The sequence below is a fragment of the Prionailurus viverrinus genome, chromosome D4, assembly GCF_022837055.1.
Source record: "Prionailurus viverrinus isolate Anna chromosome D4, UM_Priviv_1.0, whole genome shotgun sequence".
Lineage (NCBI taxonomy): Eukaryota > Metazoa > Chordata > Mammalia > Carnivora > Felidae > Prionailurus > Prionailurus viverrinus.
Genome location: NC_062573.1, coordinates 56,232,484 through 56,250,900, shown reverse-complemented (window position 1 = coordinate 56,250,900; position 18,417 = coordinate 56,232,484). Strand labels below are relative to the sequence as shown.

Genomic DNA, 18,417 nt, shown 5'->3' with positions numbered 1-18,417 from the left:
TCAGAATAATTTTCCATTTCTTGATTTTCTCTAAGGTACACACAAAGGTTAAGTTTTTATTTACAAGAAAATAGCATTCAGTGCCTTACCAACATCAACAATTTTGATAAGCATTTTTACTAAGTTAGGACTGCTCTGCTGAACATCTTACTACCTACCACTACAGCTATTCCTTATCATACAGAAGCAATCACTTCTCAGCACAGGCAAAGCAGAAGGCTCCCTGGGTCACTAACTCTCATACAGTGCATTTATATTCAAGTTCCCTAGAAGACAGTAAAGTTGTGACAGTTGTAAAGAGCTAACTAAATGTTTATGCACTGAATTCAGAAGCACCCAAATATATAAAACAACTGATCACAAACATAAGCAATCTTACTGGTAAGAATGTGGTAACTGCAGGGGACTTTAATACTCCACTTACAACAATGGACAGATCATCTAGACAGAAAATCAATAAACAAACAATGGCTCTGAATAATACACTGGACCAGATGGACTTGACAGATATATTTAGAACTTTTCATCCTAAAGCAACAGAATATACATTCTTCTGGAGTGCACATGGAACATTCTCCAAGATAGATCACAAAACAGCCCTCAATAAATACAAAAGAATTGAGATCATACATACTTTCAGATCACAATGCTATGAAACTTGAAATCAACCACAGGAAAAAGTTTGGAAAACTTCCAAATGCATGGAAGTTAAAGGACATTCGACTAAACAATGAATGGGTCAACCAGGCAATTAAAGAAGAAATTTAAAAATATATGGAAAAAAATGGAATGAAAATACATCAATGTAAACCCTTTAGGATGCAGCAAAGGTAGCCCTAAGAGAAAAATACACTGCAATCCAGGCCTATCTCAAAAAACAGAAAAATCCCCAAAACAAAATCTAACAGCACATCTAAAGGAACTAGAAGCAGAACAGCAAAGAAACACCAAACCCAGCAGAAGAGAAATAATAAAGATCAGAACAGAAATAAACAATATAGAATCAAAACAACAACAACAACAACAACAACAAAAAAACAGTAGAACAGATCAATGAAACTAAGAGCTGGTTTTTTGAAAAAATAAAGAAAACTGATAAACTCCTAGCCAGACACCTCAAAAAGGAGAGTGGACCCAAATAGATAAAAACACAAATGAAAATGAATTTATTACAACCAATCCCTCAGAAATACAAGCAATTATCAGAGAATACTATGAAAAATTATATGCCAACCAACTGGACACCCAGGAAGAAATGGACAAATTCTTAGACACCCACATGGTACCAAAACTCAAACGGGAAGAAATAGAAAATTTGAACAGACCCATAACTAGTGAAGAAATTCAATCAGTTACCAAATTTCTCCCAATAAATAAAAGTCCTAGACCAGATGGCTTCCCAGAGGAATTCTACCAGACATCTAAAGGAGAATTAATACCTATCCTTCTCAAGCTGTTTCAAAAAATAGAAACAGAAGGAAAACTTCCGGACTCATTCTATGAAGCCAGAATTACCTTGATTCCCAAACCAGACAGAGACTCCACAAAAAAGGAGAACTACAGGCCAATATCCCTGATGAACATGGATGCAAAAACTCACAAGATACTAGCAAATCAAATTCAACAACATATAAAAAGAACTATTCACCATGATCAAGTGGGATTCATTCCTGGGCTGCAGGGCTGGTGCAATATTCGCGTATCAGTCAGTGTGATACATCATGTTAATAAAAGAAAGAATAAGACCACATAATCCTGTCGATAGATGCAGTAAAAGCATTTGACAAAACGTAGCATCCTTTCTTAATAAAAACCTTAAAGAAAGTCAGGATAGAAGGAACATACCTAAACATCATAAAAGCCTTCTATGAAAAGCCCACAACTAATCTCATCCCCAGTAGGGAAAAACTGAGAGCTTTCCCCCTGAGATCAAGAAGACGACAGGGATGTCCAATCTCACCACTGTTGTTTAACATAGTGATGGAAGTCCTAGCATCTGCAATCAGGCAACAAAATGAAATAAAAGGCCTCAAAACTGGCAAAGAAGAAGTTAAACTTTCATTTTTTGCAGACGACAGGATACTCTACATGGAAAACCTGAAAGACTCCACCAAAAGACTCCCAGAAGTGATACATGAATTCAGCAAAGTCGCAGGATACAAAGTCAATGTACAGAAACCGGTTGCATTTTTATACACCAATAACGAAGTAAAAGAAATAAAGAAACTGACCCAATTTACAATTGCATCAAGAACCATAAAATATCTAGGAATAAACCTAACCAAAGATGTAAAAGACCTGTATGCTGAAAACTATAGAAAGCTTATGAACGAAACTGAAGACACAAGAACATTCCATGCTCATGGATTGGAAGAATAAGTATTGTTAAAATGTCAATACTACCCAAAGCAATCTACACATTAAATGAGATCCCAATCAAAGTTGCACCAGCATAATTCTCAAAGCTAGAACAATCCTAACCTTTGTGTGGAATCTGTATTGTATGAAAAGGCCCCAAATAGCCAAAGTAATATTGAAGAAGAAAACCAAAGCGGGAGGCATCACAATCCCAGACTTTAGCCTCCACTACAAAGCTATAATCATCAAGACAGTATGGTATTGGCACAAAAACAGACACATAGACCAATGGAATAGAATAGAAACCCCAGAATTGGACCCACAAATGTATGGCCAACTAATCTTTGACAAAGCAGGAAAGAATATCCAATGGAAAAAAGACAGTCTCTTTAACAAATGGTGCTGGGAGAACTGGACAGCAACATGCAGAAGAATGAAACTAGACCACTTTCTTACACCATTCACAAAAATAAACTCAAAATGGATGAAAGACCTAAATGTGAGACAGGAAACCATCAAAACCCTAGAGGAGAAAGCAGGCAACAACCTCTTTGACCTCAGTCACAGCAATTTCTTGCTTGACACATCTCCAAATGCAAGGGACTTAAAAGTAAAAATGAACTATTGGGACCTCATGAAGAGAAAAAGCTTCTGCACTGCAAGGGAAACAATCAACAAAACTAAAAGGCAACCGATGGAATGGGACAAGATATTTGCAAATGACATATCGGAAGAAGGGTTAGTATCCAAAATCTACAAAAGAACTTATCAAACTCAACACCCAGAAAAACAATCCAGTGAAGAAATGGGCAGAAGACATGAACACTTTTCCAAAGAAGACATCCAGATGGCCAACAGACACATGAAAAGATGCTCAACGTCACTCCTCATCAGGGAAATACAAATCAAAGCCACACTGAGATACCACCTCACACTGGTCAGAGTGGCTAAAATGAACAAATCAGGAGACTGTAGATGCTGGACAGGATGTGGAGAAATGGGAACCCTCTTGCACTGTTGGTGGGAATGCAAACTGGTGCAGCCGCTCTGGAAAACAGTGTAGAGGTTCCTCAAAAAATTAAAAATAGAACTACCTATGACCCAGCAATGGCACTACTAGGAATTTATTCGAAGGATACAGGAGTGCTGATGCCTAGGGGCACTTGTACCCCAATGTTTATAGCAGCACTTTCAACAATAGCCAAATTATGGAAAGAGCCTAAATGTCCATCAACTGATGAATGGATAAAGATGCAATTTATATGTACAATGGAATACTACTTGGCAATGAGAAAGAATTCATGCCATTTGCAGCAATGTCAATGGAACTAGAAGGTACTATGCAGAGTGAAATAAGTCAGTCAGAGAAGGACAGATATCACATGTTTTCAGTCATAAGCGGATCTTGAAAAACTTAACAGAAGACCATGAGGGAAGGGAAGGGGAAAAAAAAAAACAGTTACAAACAGAGAGGGAGGAGGCAAACCATAAGAGACTTAAATACAGAGAACTGAGGGTTGATGGGAGTGTGGGGGAGAGGGGAAAATGGGTGATGCGCATTGAGGAGGGCACTTGTTGGGATGAGCAGTGGGTGTTGTATGTAAGCAATAAACCACGGGAATCCACCCCAAAAACCAAGAGCACACTGTACACATTGTATATTAGCCACTATATATATATATATATATATATATATGTATATATATATATGTATATATAAAACTTTGAGAATAGATTTGTTGTCTAAATCCTAGTTCTATCATAAATAATATATACATAAAACAAATTGTTATATGTCACTAATATATATTTATATATAAAATTATATTTATAAGTTTATACTTTATACATGCAATATTATTATATACACCAAAAAGTAAACTAAAATAGAGATTTAAAAAGAATTAAAAAAAAACCAAATATACTGAAATTGTAATATTTTCTTCCTTCACCCCAGTCAATCATCCTGCATACCTGCTGGGGTGCAAACTCTACTCTGGAGACCATACTGTAGCTATACAGAAGCACCTGTAGTTCCCAGAAACACTGCATTTCATACCTTGCATTCACTATAGTTGAGCATTCTACAATGCCACCCTGAAGCCCTCCAAAAAATATACAGCAGCAATCTTCAATAATTGTTCAGGTATAAATGTCTTTACGTTATCTTTTACCTAATCTCTTTCCCCCTTCTCATTTCCTCTTCTCACTTGCCATCCCCACACTTATTCCCATTCAGATTTAGGTCTCCCTCTTAAATTCCCCATGTACCTGTCTATATGTCCATTATAGAATCGTTATCTTTTTAAGTCTCTGTTTCCCTACTAAACTATGTTTATAGGCTCAGGCTTATCTTTTGATCTCAGGAAGCTGAATGTCTAGCTTTGGCAGATACTAATCTGTACAAATAATCTAGCCTAATACTCTGATAGTACAAACGACTTAGACTGAGATTCAAATTAAACACTGTGTCCATAGTCCAGGGTACTAAAACTATTGGGCTGCTCTACCATGATAATGTGTCATTTTCTTTACTGTATCTCATTTCTTGCTCGCTAAAAGCTCAGCAGTATATGGAGCAGCTGTAAAGTTCTCTTTACAATAATCTAAAAATAAGAATTCAATGTTTTACAAATATATATAAGACAAAAGAAAACTTAAATAATATCTAAGAGTTTTTTTTTTTATTACTAAAATACCACATACCATGTGTTTTCAAACAAGGTATCTGAGTCAACTGCTAAAAATCATACTCACGTGGCCGGTTCACAGAATGTTGTTCTGGAACATCTATGTATCTTAATTTATACCAGTTATAACCCACACTTTTCTCAAAGTTATGCCCACTCAAAGCATTTATTTAGTAATAACTCAGATTTTAGGCTATTATAGAAAAAGAAATGAATTCTACAAGTGTGGTCTGGCAAACTTATTAATAATTAATTACAAAATGTTTACTTACATCAAATACAATAAAATTGAAGGACTCAAAACTTCATCTGAGACCATCATATTTTTAGTTTTTGCTACTAAAATGCAAGAATTTTATCTCTTGAACTAATAATGTCAGAAATACATTATGTCATTATGTTTATAAACAACAGAGTGTCTTAAGTTTACAAGACCAGTGCTCTAACCCCGGAGCTATGGAGTCAACCGAGAATGTCTTAAGTTTAATTTTTCTTTAATGTTTATTTTTAAGACACACATGCGTGCGCGCGCGCGCACACACACACACACACACACACACACACACACACACACACAGAGTATGAGCGGGGTAGGGGCAAAGGGAGAGAGGGAGACACAGAATCCGAAGCAGGCTCGAGGCTCCTAGCCATCAGCACAGAGTCCAACCTGGGGTTGGAACTCATGAACTGCAAGATAATGACCTGAACCAAAGTCGGGCACTTAACCGACTGAGCCACCCAGGGGCCCCTTAAGTTTAATTTCTAAGTATGGATGCTATTAGACCATATGGGAATACAGCATTCTGAGCATTAGCCACCAGGAATCATTCTAACTAAGCATTTAGAAATTAACTTTATGTTCAACAGTCTTCTTGTTCTTTTGTCGGGCTCAAAAAGTATTTATTATACACATACACTTTTGAAAACACCTGTAATTCATCCAAACCAATATGCTACTTCTTAGCACTTTCATGCAATCTCATGCTAAAGCCGTTTCCACATTTGTAAATCTGGATGCTTGGACTAGATGAACGCTATGGTGCCTTCCAAGTCTAAAATCCTGTGACATCAACTTGGAGTATATTTTACCACTTAAAAAAGTGACGTGTGAATGGATTGTTTTTCTTTGTAAGTCATAACTATAATGACTCTGTGGAGACAATAGTAACAAACACACTACACAAGTATAATAACATTAAATAAAGTATTAAAAGCAAATCTGTGAATAATCATTACCAAATGATTGTATTTCATGAAAGGATTCAAGAAGAAATTCCTTAAATAGAGGCCCTCTAATGAGTCAAGCACTAGGTTAACTATTGTTTTCAGTGAAAGAAGTCACTGATAGTCTTGAAAACATCGTATGGGAAGCCAATGACAGATTATTTTTAAACTACCATTATAAATCCAGGTCCAGGGGTACCTGGTTGGCTCAATCAGTTAAGCATTAAACTCTTTAATTTAGGCTCAGGTCATGATCTCAGGGTAATGGGATCGAGCCCAACGTCAGGCACTGCATTGAGTGTAGCGCCTGCTCAAGATTCTCTCTCTTCCTTTCTCTCAAAAATAAATAAAATAAAATAAAATAAAATAAAATAAAATAAAATAAAATAAAATAAAATAAAAACCTACAAGGACCAAAAACCTACAACTTCTCAGAAACTATTCCATAAAAGCACTAGTATAAGGCCCAGGAAATGAGGAAAATATTCATTTATTCAACTACTATTGCTAATATTGTAATGGTTACAACTTATATCAGACTAATTATGGAACTGACACTGTTGACTTTACACTTATTAACTCATTTAATCTTACAGCAACCCCGTGAGATACTATTATTATCTGAAGCCAAAAAGGTAGTGACTTGTTCAAGTTCACTCAGCTAGTAAAGAATCAAACTACTTTTCCACTTCAACTACCATTTCCAACATTCAATTATTTTTCTATTCCTGAAGAATTTCCACTTGAGAAATTAATTAGGTTCACATCAAATATATATTTATAAATGTTTATTTTAGTATCTCTTGTGTTACATTATTTTCTCTGACTAAAGAAAAATAATTGACTCTGGCTATTTGTGTGGATTATATCAAGAGCACAGTGCCATCTGAATTGACTCTGATTTCTGGTAGAATAAACACAAAAGTCTAAACGTTTTAAAAATTTTGTGTTGATGCATCCACTATTATCACAAAAATTCGGTCTCCTCATATGAAGCTGAGAGAAAAGATCAGGAATACGCCAGAGTAATCATTACTCATTTAAACACAATCCGTAAATTTCCGACGGTCGACATGGGTAGTGAAAAAAAGATACATTTTTTATGAAACGACCATCTTTTTACATAAGCCAAACACATTTTTCTAACGATACTTCATCCTAAAACCTTTTCTAACGTCATGTTAAAACTGTCTAAAAGTGGCGGGTCCATCTCCCATCTCACTAAAACTTTCTTTCCCTCTACCCTACCCCCGTAATTCTTCCTATGGGTGCCATATTACTTTCTATCTACAAACTTTACCTGTTCTTCTGCGCTCAGGACTCGACTCCCTTTCAGCTTTCCATTTGGGTAATGAGTACATTCACCACACACCCACCACACCCTTGTGGGACTCCACTCAGGCCTGCTCCTCCTCCCGGGTTCTGCAGCACCAACCCTGCACGTAACAGCTACGCCCCCCGTCCCCTGGCCCAACCCATCCTCGGACACGTGCGACGATGTTTGTGTCACTCTATCAGTCCCACTGGGGACAGGACTCACTTACCGAGAAAGAAGCGCCAACTTTTGCTCCAGCATCATCTCTAGCTTCTGGCCCTGTTTGGAGATCCAATGGTCCACTCCATGCAGGCGGTAGCATGTCTCCAGCATCAACCTGAAGTCCGCCACGAACTCGGTGATGCCGCGGTACTGGCCGCCGGCGAACTTCTCCTCCATCTGCAGCAGACACATGCCCTGCCCGACCTGCTGCGGGAGGGCGCGACCGCCCCGGCCCCCGCTGCGCGGCCCCTCAGCCACCTCAGCCTCCCCGAAGGCAACGCCCCCCAAGGGCTGCAGGAAGGGGGCAGTGAGGCCCCGGTGCTTCTCCTGCAGGAACTCGCCCAGGATGCGGTAGCCCTGCTGCAGCTCATAGGTCAGGTCCTGCTCCTTGCAGCCACCGCCCCCGACCACCATCGCCTCTTCCTCCTCCTCTTCGTCGTCGTCCTCCTCCTCCTGCGACGAAGTACCCCTCCCTTGAGCCGGCCTTGAGGCCGGGACCGCCACTGCCATCTCCTCCTCGTCGTCCTCTTCCTTGGTCGCTGGTGGCGGCCGCTCCTCCTCCCCGGCAGGCTCCATCTCCCCCGGCGTCTCGGGCACGCTCATGGCCCCGGCAGAACCACGTTGGGCCGTGTGGAGACGCCGATCGAGGCGCCGGGGAACGCGTGAGCGCGGGCCGCTTCCTTAGGGCTCGGCCTTGCCCCGCAGTCCCAGCCGCATTGGGCTTTCCTCTCAGCCGCCTGCTCCGCTCGCTACCCGCGGGGGTCCTGAGCTTGTAGCCGGCGGGGCGGGGTTACATGGCGCGCTGGGGAGGGGGGAGAGAAGAGGAGAGCCTAGGTGCCCTCCTCTCCCCTCCCCCCGGCGGCGGAGCGCGCCAGGCCCTCCTTTGCCTCACCCCTTCGCGCCCCGCCCGCCTGCTCCTCACCCGCCAGGCTAGGCCTGGCTGCCGCGGCCTCGGCGCCCCACCCTCTCCGGGCCGGCCGTAAGGGGGTTGGGAGGGGACGAAGAGGAAGTGAGGATTCTTCTCTAGCCGCCCCGAAGGGGGCTGCAGCACTGGGCTGCGGAGGTTGGGGCTCCTCCTCCTCTCCCCTTACACCCGCTCCCGCCCCCTCTCTACCTGCGGGGTACCCGGGCAGGAGGAGGCGGCGCGCGGAACGGCCCCGGCGACAACTGTCAGTTAGAAGTCCCGCTGGGCCGAGGGCGGGGGGAAGGAAGGGGAGGGGCGGAGAAGAAGAGGGAGGGCACTCAAGCAACCCCCCCAGGCTCTGGAAAAGAGGCAAAAAAAGGGCACCGTCGCCATCCACGGTGCGCATGCGTAGTAGAACAGCCCCACCCACCCCCTTCGCGTCTCGCCCAGCTACGCAAAAGCACTGACTTGGGTTGCGCGACCGGCTCCGAGGCCTATACGTTGCGCGGACCAATTATGTCATCAGCATGTAGACTACTGTTAAGGGGCGGAGTGGGGGAGAAGCAAGGCGCCTGCGCAGGAGTACTCGACACTGCCGAAGAGGCCCAAGGGCTTTTAAAGAAAGTGAAAGTTTTTTTTCTTTTGCAAGACCCTAAAAGCCCTAAAAACTAAAATTAATCCTGGGGCGCTTGGGTGCTTCAGTCAGTTAAGCTTCTAACTCTGGGTCAAGTCATGATCGCACAGTTCCTTCGTTGGAGCCGCATGTCAGGCTTTGTGCTGACAGCTCAGAGCCTGGAGCCTGCTTCAGATTCTTTATCTCCCTCTCTCTCTCTGTCCCTCCACTGTTCTTGCTCTGTCTCTCAAAAATAAATAAATATTAAAAAAAAAAAAGGGGGGGGGAAGAAAAACTAAAATTAATTCTGAAGGACCTTGCTCCATAAAACCCTTGTTAATGGCAAATGAATAGTGAGAAGGCACAAAATGTAAATCCTATCCTGTTGTAAATTTCATATTTTCTGTACCCACCTTCCCCCATGTAACTGCCAGGTTTTTAATATAAAACTAGAATTTTATAGTTTAGAAAACAGGTTCAAGGACTCGACCAACTAAAACATATGTTCACATGCAAAAAAAAAAAAAAAGATAATTTGTAAAACTGTTAATTTCTAAAACTCTGGTCCAGTTCTTGACCAATTCCTATTTTAAGTAATGTCCTGTTTTCAGTTAAAATTAACATATTCCCACCTCCATTCTTGAGATCTGCTAAGAATAAAGGAAGGGAATGGAAACTTACTAAAAATCCTTGGGGTTATAAAGTTTTGAAATATTTCAAGTCTAAGCTGCACAGTATTAGGTCGTTAGCCTTACAATGTCACCATACATTTAAAAATTACTTTTGAATGTCTAAAACGTGGACTCCTCATTCACTTTAATTAGGTAATGCTTAAAGTAAGTGGGGTGAAAGAGTGTAATAGTTCCATAAAGCAGATATTACTATTTTCTTATGTTCTATTAGAAAGATGCAAATCTTGGGGTGCCTGAGTGGCTCAGTCGATTAAGCAACCGATTTGGCTCAGGTTGCAATCTCACAGCTGGTGAGTTCCAGACCCACATCAGGCTCTGTGCTGACAGCTCGCAGCCTCTAGAGCCTGCTTCGGATACTGTGTCCCTCTCTGTCTGCTCCTCCCCCGCTCATATTCTCTCTGTTTCTCAAAAAATAAATAAGCATTTAAAAATTTGTGTAAAAAGAGAAAGATGCACATATGTTTCTATTTACACAGAATGCTCTAGCTTGAAACTGGCAATTATGTCCTAGAAATCAAGCATTTTAAAAGTACAAGTCATCTAAACAAATGGTCAGGATATTCTGATCCTTGATTATTGTGAACCTTTAATGAACCAATAAAAGTCAAAACTTCAAAGCTTTTGGGAGAAGGGGGGAAAGAGTAGCAGTAAGTTAAGTAGCAGAATTAGGTAAAATAGTTAAATGAGAACACTTATCGAGTATTGACGCTCCCACACACCCATTATCCAGTTTTCAAGGTCTCCTCTCATCAGTCATTTGTAATTTATGAGACATTTCGCTTTCTCCTCAGAGCCCTTAGATGTACCTCAGCTCACAGCAACAAAGCCAGGGAACAGTCTAATTTCAGCAAATGGCAACCCAAAATGAGTCTCATTGAGCATCCTTCATTTTCTATGACCATTCCCCCAGCAAATATCCCCTCTTTATCTTTAGCCACCAACTCTATTTCATGACTCTCTCATAATATAGATTGTATTTATTGACTCCTGTGCCACTAAGCACCTTTCATTATCACCTTTAATTCTCACAACAATCATAGGTATTATGCCTATTTTACAGATGTAGAAACTGATGCTTAGGTTAAGAAAGTAGTTTGCCAAAATTCAAATCTAGGTCTGTCACACTTCAAAATTCTCCAAGGTACCTAATTCTCCAAGGCCACCTGGCAGAATTTCCAATTTTCATGCACAAGAGTGTAGGGAATTGCTAGAAATTTGATCAAGGGCTTCTGATGGGATATCAATTAAGATAAAGAGGTAGGAGTTGAAAGAACCACAGCTATAGGTCATGGAGAGGCCACAATGATTGTGATCTTAGCTTTTATGAAAGTAGGATCAGATCCTTAAGCTTAAAAAAACTATTATACAAGAAATATGTTGGTTGTAGGTAAATTATTAGTGAGAAGAAAAATTGCCATTTAATCCCACCACCCAGAGAAAATTTTATTAATATCTTGTTGCAGAATTTTTCCATTAATTTATGTATACTTTTATTTATCTTAAATAAAATTGTGACTATACTATACTTAATGTCCTTTCCTATTATTTATTGTAATAAATAATAAATCATTGCAGGGAATGGATGGGAAATCCATATCTAAAATCTCAACTTCATATTTCTGTCCACAACAGCCTACATGGCCTGCTCATCTGAACTGGCAGGGAGTGAATCAGGGAAATTCTAATGTAAAAGGAATTCCAAACCATTAACACACACACACACACACACACACACACACACACACACACACAGCAGAGGTGCAAACAAACAACAACACTAACAGGTACAATTTATTAAGCACTTACTAGGTCTTAAATATTTGCTAAATACTTTACATACACAGTACTCACAATACCCCAGGAAATCATGACAGATACATTTGTTCTTAAATTTTGGGTCAATGATTCACTGAGTAGAAAGCTTTTTTTCTACCCTACAAAAAGCTGGACATTAAAGATCAACATTCCAATTAATTAACTCTAGATTAGCTGTTTTCTTAAAATGCACATCTACTGCTATTTGACTGGAGTCAAAGCTGTTTTTTCTCATGTTTAAAGATAAAATTAATTTTGCTTTCCTTTCATCTTCAGTGCTACTATAGAATCTATTAAGAACTTCTTCAAAATAGAAATCTATTTAAACTCCATTTTAAATAAGGGCTTCTCTCCTTGTTGGGCTGCTTTCAGGGGGAAAATGGCATATATACACAATGCAATATTCTGCTTAAACACATAATACTGATTGAGTCCCACAAATATTGATTACTTACTATTTGTCAAACACTGCAGAATAGTATGTTACATGTTACCAATGTTCCATGTACCAGGATGCCCTTTGCAGTAACCATAGTTCTTAGAGTCCTGGATAACTTGAAAAATAGAGACCAGTCAGGCTAAGATTTTACAATTCTCTTAACTCTCAGCTGGACACCTTGAGGACTAAAATATGGATATGCTTCACCCAATTCTCAGGAGGACATGATGAAAAAGTTCACATAATATATAGAGAAATCTCCCCACATCCAAGGCAGTATCTCCCAATTTCAGCATCCTCCCATTACCATGAAAAGCACCCGGAGGAATAAGCTTGCCACTATATCTTTCACCCACAATTCCAAATAGTTTGCCTTGGAAGTTCTCCTATCTTTGTAAGCTCTCAGCATCTTGTGATGGGCAGCATGACATCTTCACATTAGTGTATTGTTTGCCCAGCATCAATAATTCAGACAAGTAGCAACAATTTATGTACTTCACATCAACTAGGGGAAAGGTGACAAACACTAAGACAATGGTTATCACCAAGCTCTATATTTAAAAGATAAAACATGCAAGGTGAACACAAGGCTGTAACACTGACTAATCCTGGAGAAACATATAGGGAAGGAATATAAACTGCTTGGCAAGGAGAGAACAGTTCTCACAATTGTAATGGAATCCATTCACAATAGTTATTTGGAATTACTTTTATGGTAGAAGATATTCAAGTGACATTAACGTGCATCAAGCAAAATTTAGCAACTCTTGTAGAGCTTCCTGCTGCTCCTCATCAAGTTGCGATATGCATTCCAACCATAATTCTTCAGAAGTCTGTACCTGACGCACAACATTAGCTAGGCGTTTAGCACAAGGATCTTCATAATTAATAGTCTCATTAATTTTTCCTTCTGCAATTATACTGATTATTTTGGGAAGATTGGAATTATTTGGACCAAGTACAACTGGGTGGTTACTTTCAATTAAATCACAGAGAAAACTCAAAGTCTGAATAGCTTCCTCTTTATCCTCATGCAGTGGAAGCCATGATAACCAATGTGGAAGAACTTCATCTACATTTACACAGTTAGGCTTAAACCTCAAAATCTTCCCTACTGCTGAGATACAGTTCTCTGTAGCAATGACATTTTTTTTGGTTTTGGAATTTGCACACTTAATAACTTTTACCAGCAATGGGACAGCTTCTGAACATAAAGAACGATAATCATCTCCACCAAACTGTGCCATAACACCCAGGCCATAAGCAGCTGCTTGCCTGACTTCAGGGTTGTTATCTCGCATATTTAGTAGCATTGGCCACCGAAAATATTCTACATACTTATATGAGGTTGGACTGCAGTGCTCTATAATATCATCAAATATGCACAATCCCCACTGTCTATCTGGCCATGGCCTACTCGAACAAATTAGATTTACAATTAATGGAAGAAGCTGTTCAAACCATGGTAAAATCTTTTCCTTGTAAGTACTAAATAATGAGTGCAAAATATCTGATACTTTGGTCAGAATATAAACATCACATTCATCCTCATCTTGCAGAGACATTTCAACCTGCTGGTCGTAGTTTTCTTCCCGTCTTTTAACCTGTCTCAGTTCTTGGTTTTTAAAGTGTCCTTCAAGTTTTGCTTTCAATATTTCTCCTAGTTCTTCTAAGTGTTCATCAAGAAGGCACCCATCTCCCATTACTTCAATGGACTTTGCAAAAGAATTCATTATTTCTGAGAGTACATCTGTATCAGGTTCAGTCCCAATAGCCTTGATTAAGGGATCACATACGAATTGCCACATCTGTGCAAGATATTCTGGGCCACGAGTTCTTGCACATTCCAGGAGAAAAGGCATAGACTCTGCTGCTGCCACTCGAACATTGTCATGGAAATAAAATTTCAATAAAGGAACCATCAGCTTTACAACCTGTTCTGTATATTCCACAAATCCTTCCCTTAACTCCTTAGCATAGTAAACCAACATCTGGCAAGCAGTTGCTTTTGCTTCAAGTCCTGAAGTCTTAATTCCAAAACTTTGTTGGTCTCCAAGATTCACAAATTGCCATCCATCATCATCACTCATATTTTCCACATCTTGTGTGTCTAAGAGAGCAACATCAGGTTTAGCTGAAGCAGTCTTAATAAGAGGCTCAATAACTAGTGGAAGGTACTGTTGAAAATCACTTCCAAGAATTTTACACATTCTAGCCCATGCTGAAACCATGTAAGATGTCTGAGGGTCATCATCTTCCATATTATTTAAGTCTGATTGTGTCTTCAACAATAGCTGCATCACATTTGATGCATCTTGCATAAATTTTTCCTTCCCAACAGCAAGACCAACATGGCTAATGCATTCAATAGTTTTTCCTTTCAGAAGCTTGAGTTCCTTCTGAACAGCAAGCTCAACAATGTGCTTTAGTGATGGCATAAATATATCATAATATGGAACAAATTTTTCTTCTATTGTATCTGCAACTGAGGCAATGGTTGTCACAAGCTGTTCCAAGGCCAATTTAGTTCCATTCCGAATCAATTCTTGAAGTTTAATCACCAAGATGGAATGTAGATTTCTCACCATACTATCCAAATATAGAACTAGCAATGTTTTCGGACAGTCTTCAATAAAAATAATAAGTGCAGAAGCCGCATGTGATTGTACACGCTGATTACCTTGATTTTCCATGGTACGCAACAGAGCTGCAATCACTGTTTCATGGAATTTCTTTTGGAAGTTAGGAGAAAAATCTGTAGCCATCTGCCCAAGTGTAGTACAGGCTGCAGCCCTCACTCTTGGGTGAGGATCCTGAAGAAAAAGCAAAACAGAGTTAACTGTTTCATCTAGAATTGATTCCATTTGCTGATGGCATCCTTCTCCAATGGCAGATAAGGCCATTAATCCAGCATGTCGATATTTCCAGTCAGGGCTCTGAAGCATCTGCATGATGTGCTCCTTAGTCATTGGTAAAACAAGTTTCCCACCAAGCCCACAAGCCAGTCTGTCTAGTGCACTCTCAGCAGCAACGGCATTGCTGTCAAAATCATCTTCTTCCATTTCATCGGCATTTACCCAGTCCTCATCATCTTGTAGATCAACCATCATTGCTAATATATGAGGAACTGCCTGTGCAATTATATTTGTATGTTTTTTCAACATTGGGGTTGCAGTTTCAGACAAGGTCACTATTATTTCAAGGGCCAACTGGCGTTGCAGATTACTAAGTCTAGAGTCTCCACATAACTTCAGACTCAACTGCAGAGTATCTTCTAAATAAGGACCCAGGTATTTAGGTACGGTATCTGCAATCTCAACAAGGGATTCTAGCACTGAATCATCATCTTGGTAGCATGAGTCATTCACAGCCTGTAAGATTCCAGGAAGCAAGTCTGCAAAGTCCTTGAAAAGAGCAATATTATTCTCATTAGCAAGTACAAATGCAGCTGCAGCTCTAGCAGATAATGTCCTGATTGCTGGATGTTCTTGATCCTGAATGCACTGGTCCAACAAACGTTTGATGATATCCAAATCATGCCGCTCTTGGTTCCCAAAAATCCCAGGAAAGTGCCAGAAAACGTGAAGTGCAACTTCCCAAAGAACTACATTTTTAGAGTAGATTGAATCAATAAGGAACTTCAAACCTTCAGGCCAGTGGTTAGTGCCATCCTCATCTATCAAATTCCTGGCCAGCACTGCAAAAATATCACAAAGTTTTTTCCTCATGCTAGCATGTGTTTCTAACTTAACGGCCAGTATCAGTTCAATCTTGACGTCCCTCTGAACATCAGAAGGCAGATTTGGATAGACTTCCTCAAACCCAGAGGACAAAAGCCGTCGTAGCAGCGCGGCAGCCATTTGTCTCACCTCATAACCTGCTCTTCTATTTCTGACAGCATCTAAGAGGAATGTAGTCTTACACAGACCTGGAATATTTTCATAGATTTCTTCTGCCTGCCTCCGGACCATACAGCTTGGATTGATCAGGTTCTTCAGAAGCTGGTAAAACTCTTGCTTTCCCGACACGGTGGCCGGTACCCCTGCAGACCCGGCCGCCGCCATAGCGCTCTGTCAAAGAAACCGCGACGGAGACGGAGGGAGGGGGTCTGCGGCCAGAAACAGTGACGTAAGGGAGGCGCCCGAGGGGATGGGCGGGGCTGCTTATCCACTGCTGGCGGGGTGCTGTGTCTGAGCTCCCGGAGGTGGGCTGCCGGGCCTGGGGGCGGGGGGGGGGATAAGTGAGGTGGGGTGGGGATGAGGGACATCCTCGGTCTGTTTTCCAATAAGATGAAAAGGCACCTGCAGAGAAGAAGAAGAAAAAAGAAAAAGAAAAGTATGATTTGAATGTATTAGAATGGGATTGTGGGTGACTTTTTACCTCCGTTATGTTAATAAACTAGCTCTGTTGTTACCCCGGTAATTTTAACGCAATAATTGTATCTTGAAAACCCTCCAGGTGGAAGAAGCCGGTCACAAAAGGTCCCATATTGTATGATTCCGTTTATATGAAGGGTCTTGAAAAGGCAAATCTACACGGAAAGTAGATTTACAGAGGCAGTGGGAAGGAGAGAATGTAAAATGACTGCTATCAGATAGTCGGTTTCTTTTGGGGTGATGAAATGTTCTAAAATTAATTGTGGTGGTAGTTGTACATCTCTGTGATTCTACTAAAAACCATTGCATTGTTAGACTGGTGGATTGTATGGTATGTGAATAATACCTCAATAAAGCTGTTTATCAAATAAGTACAATAAAAGGTAAAGACATTGATTGCCATCCCACTACCACATCTAAAGCACTAAAAACAGTGGTGCTCAAACCCTGGTGTGTCAGAATCACCTGGCCCGTGGATAATAATAAAGAATGAGAAAAACAACTGAATGGTGGAAAGTGATCGGGGCTAGTAATCAGAAGGCTTGAATCCTGGTCTTATCTGTAAATTAATTTTGTATCCTTGGTCACGTCATTCAAAGTTTTCTTTGCATGTTGCCTACACTGTAAAATGCTTTTATGGTTTTCCTTTTAGTAGGAAGATGCTGAGATTATTGTAAGAAACATATGTCCTTGAAGTCAAATATTGTTTCTTTAAATTCAAGCAGGTGTGTCAATCAAAAACAATGATCGTTCCTCTAACAATAATTAGATCTTACTTTTGTATTAGCACTTTGCCACTCAGTCATTTTGACCCTTATGCAGGTTTGCAAAGTCGGTGGGAAAGTTTTAATACTAATTTTAGGTAAGTAATAGAAACCCAGGGAGGTTAAGGACTCTGCCTAAGATGACACAGCTGAGTCTCAAATCTACCTCTTCTGAAAGCAACACCAGTGATCTTTCACCATACCACTTCCCCATAATTACTCTTAATTTTGCAACATGATCAGAGGCCTTCACTTACTGCAAAGTCTGTCTTAAACTTCTCCAAGTGGGCCTAATTTTAATTTTGTAAAACACTGCTGCATATACCCTCAAAGACAGAAAATCACAGCTTTAGGGTTAACCAGATGATAGACAAAATAGTCTCATAAATTACATTGTAATATGCAATACTATACTCATTTAGGAAGAAGCATTATTCTCTAAGTAGTGTTTCTCATGCTGTGAACCAAAACCAGCTGCATCAGAATCACTTGAGATACTTATTTTTAAATTTAGATATTAGAGACCAAGGTCTAAACTAATGAATCAATCTCTGAGGAATGCAACCCCCAAATGTTCAATTTTAACAAACACACTGAGTTTTCATGTAAATACCAAAATTGAGAACCGCTGATTAGTTTTGGTTCTGATTCCAAGATCTTGACTACAGTTTTGCATCTTGCTCCAGATGACTGGTTTTCTTACTGTTTCTTAAATAAGTCTAACTGCAGGGCCTTTGCATTTGCTGTTTCAGCAAATATATTATACATATATATTAAAAATTATATGGGGGAGGGGGGAGTCTTCTCTTAATACTATATCTACTAGTATTTTAAAGACTTACTAAAAACCACGATGAGACACCACCACAGACATACCACACACAATGCTTTAAATTTAAAAGTTTGATAATAGCAATGGTTGGTGAGGATGTGGAGCAACAGGGAACTCAGTTATACTTTTGGAGGTACTATCAAGGATTTGGAAGGTTTTAAGAGGTGTGTCAA

The 18,417-nt window shown here is 40.1% G+C and overlaps 2 protein-coding genes across 7 annotated transcripts in view; both read right to left on the bottom strand.

The window, feature by feature from the left end:
* Positions 1-9,101, bottom strand: part of KIAA2026 (KIAA2026 ortholog) — a 133,596-nt gene extending 124,495 nt beyond the window's left edge. For 2 of the 4 annotated variants that reach the window (XM_047829811.1, XM_047829813.1), the window contains exon 1: positions 7,817-9,101. In XM_047829811.1, coding sequence (XP_047685767.1) covers positions 7,817-8,412 — 596 coding nt within the window. In that variant the 5' untranslated portion in view covers positions 8,413-9,101. The remainder of the gene's footprint in view (positions 1-7,816) is intronic. The other 2 variants (XM_047829812.1, XM_047829814.1) reach the window with 2 other exon arrangements.
* Positions 9,102-10,586: 1,485 nt separating this feature from the next.
* On the bottom strand, positions 10,587-16,344 carry RANBP6 (RAN binding protein 6). Of its 3 annotated transcripts, none has more exons than XM_047831210.1 (2): positions 16,201-16,344; positions 10,587-15,676 (listed from the first exon to the last, which is right to left on the bottom strand). In XM_047831210.1, the coding sequence occupies exons 1-2, from the start codon at positions 16,213-16,215 to the stop codon at positions 13,019-13,021; spliced, it is 2,673 nt and encodes an 890-aa protein (XP_047687166.1). In that variant the 5' UTR covers positions 16,216-16,344; the 3' UTR covers positions 10,587-13,018. The 3 variants fall into 3 exon arrangements, with proteins under 3 accessions (XP_047687166.1, XP_047687165.1, XP_047687167.1); XM_047831211.1 differs by having other exon boundaries at positions 14,885-15,085; XM_047831209.1 differs by having other exon boundaries at positions 10,587-16,344.
* Positions 16,345-18,417: the final 2,073 nt, after the last annotated feature.

Coding starts and splice junctions, on each gene's coding strand:
- RANBP6 (XM_047831209.1), bottom strand. CDS start 16,336: ATGGCGGCGGCCGGGTCTGCAGGGGTACCGGCCACCGTGTCGGGAAAG.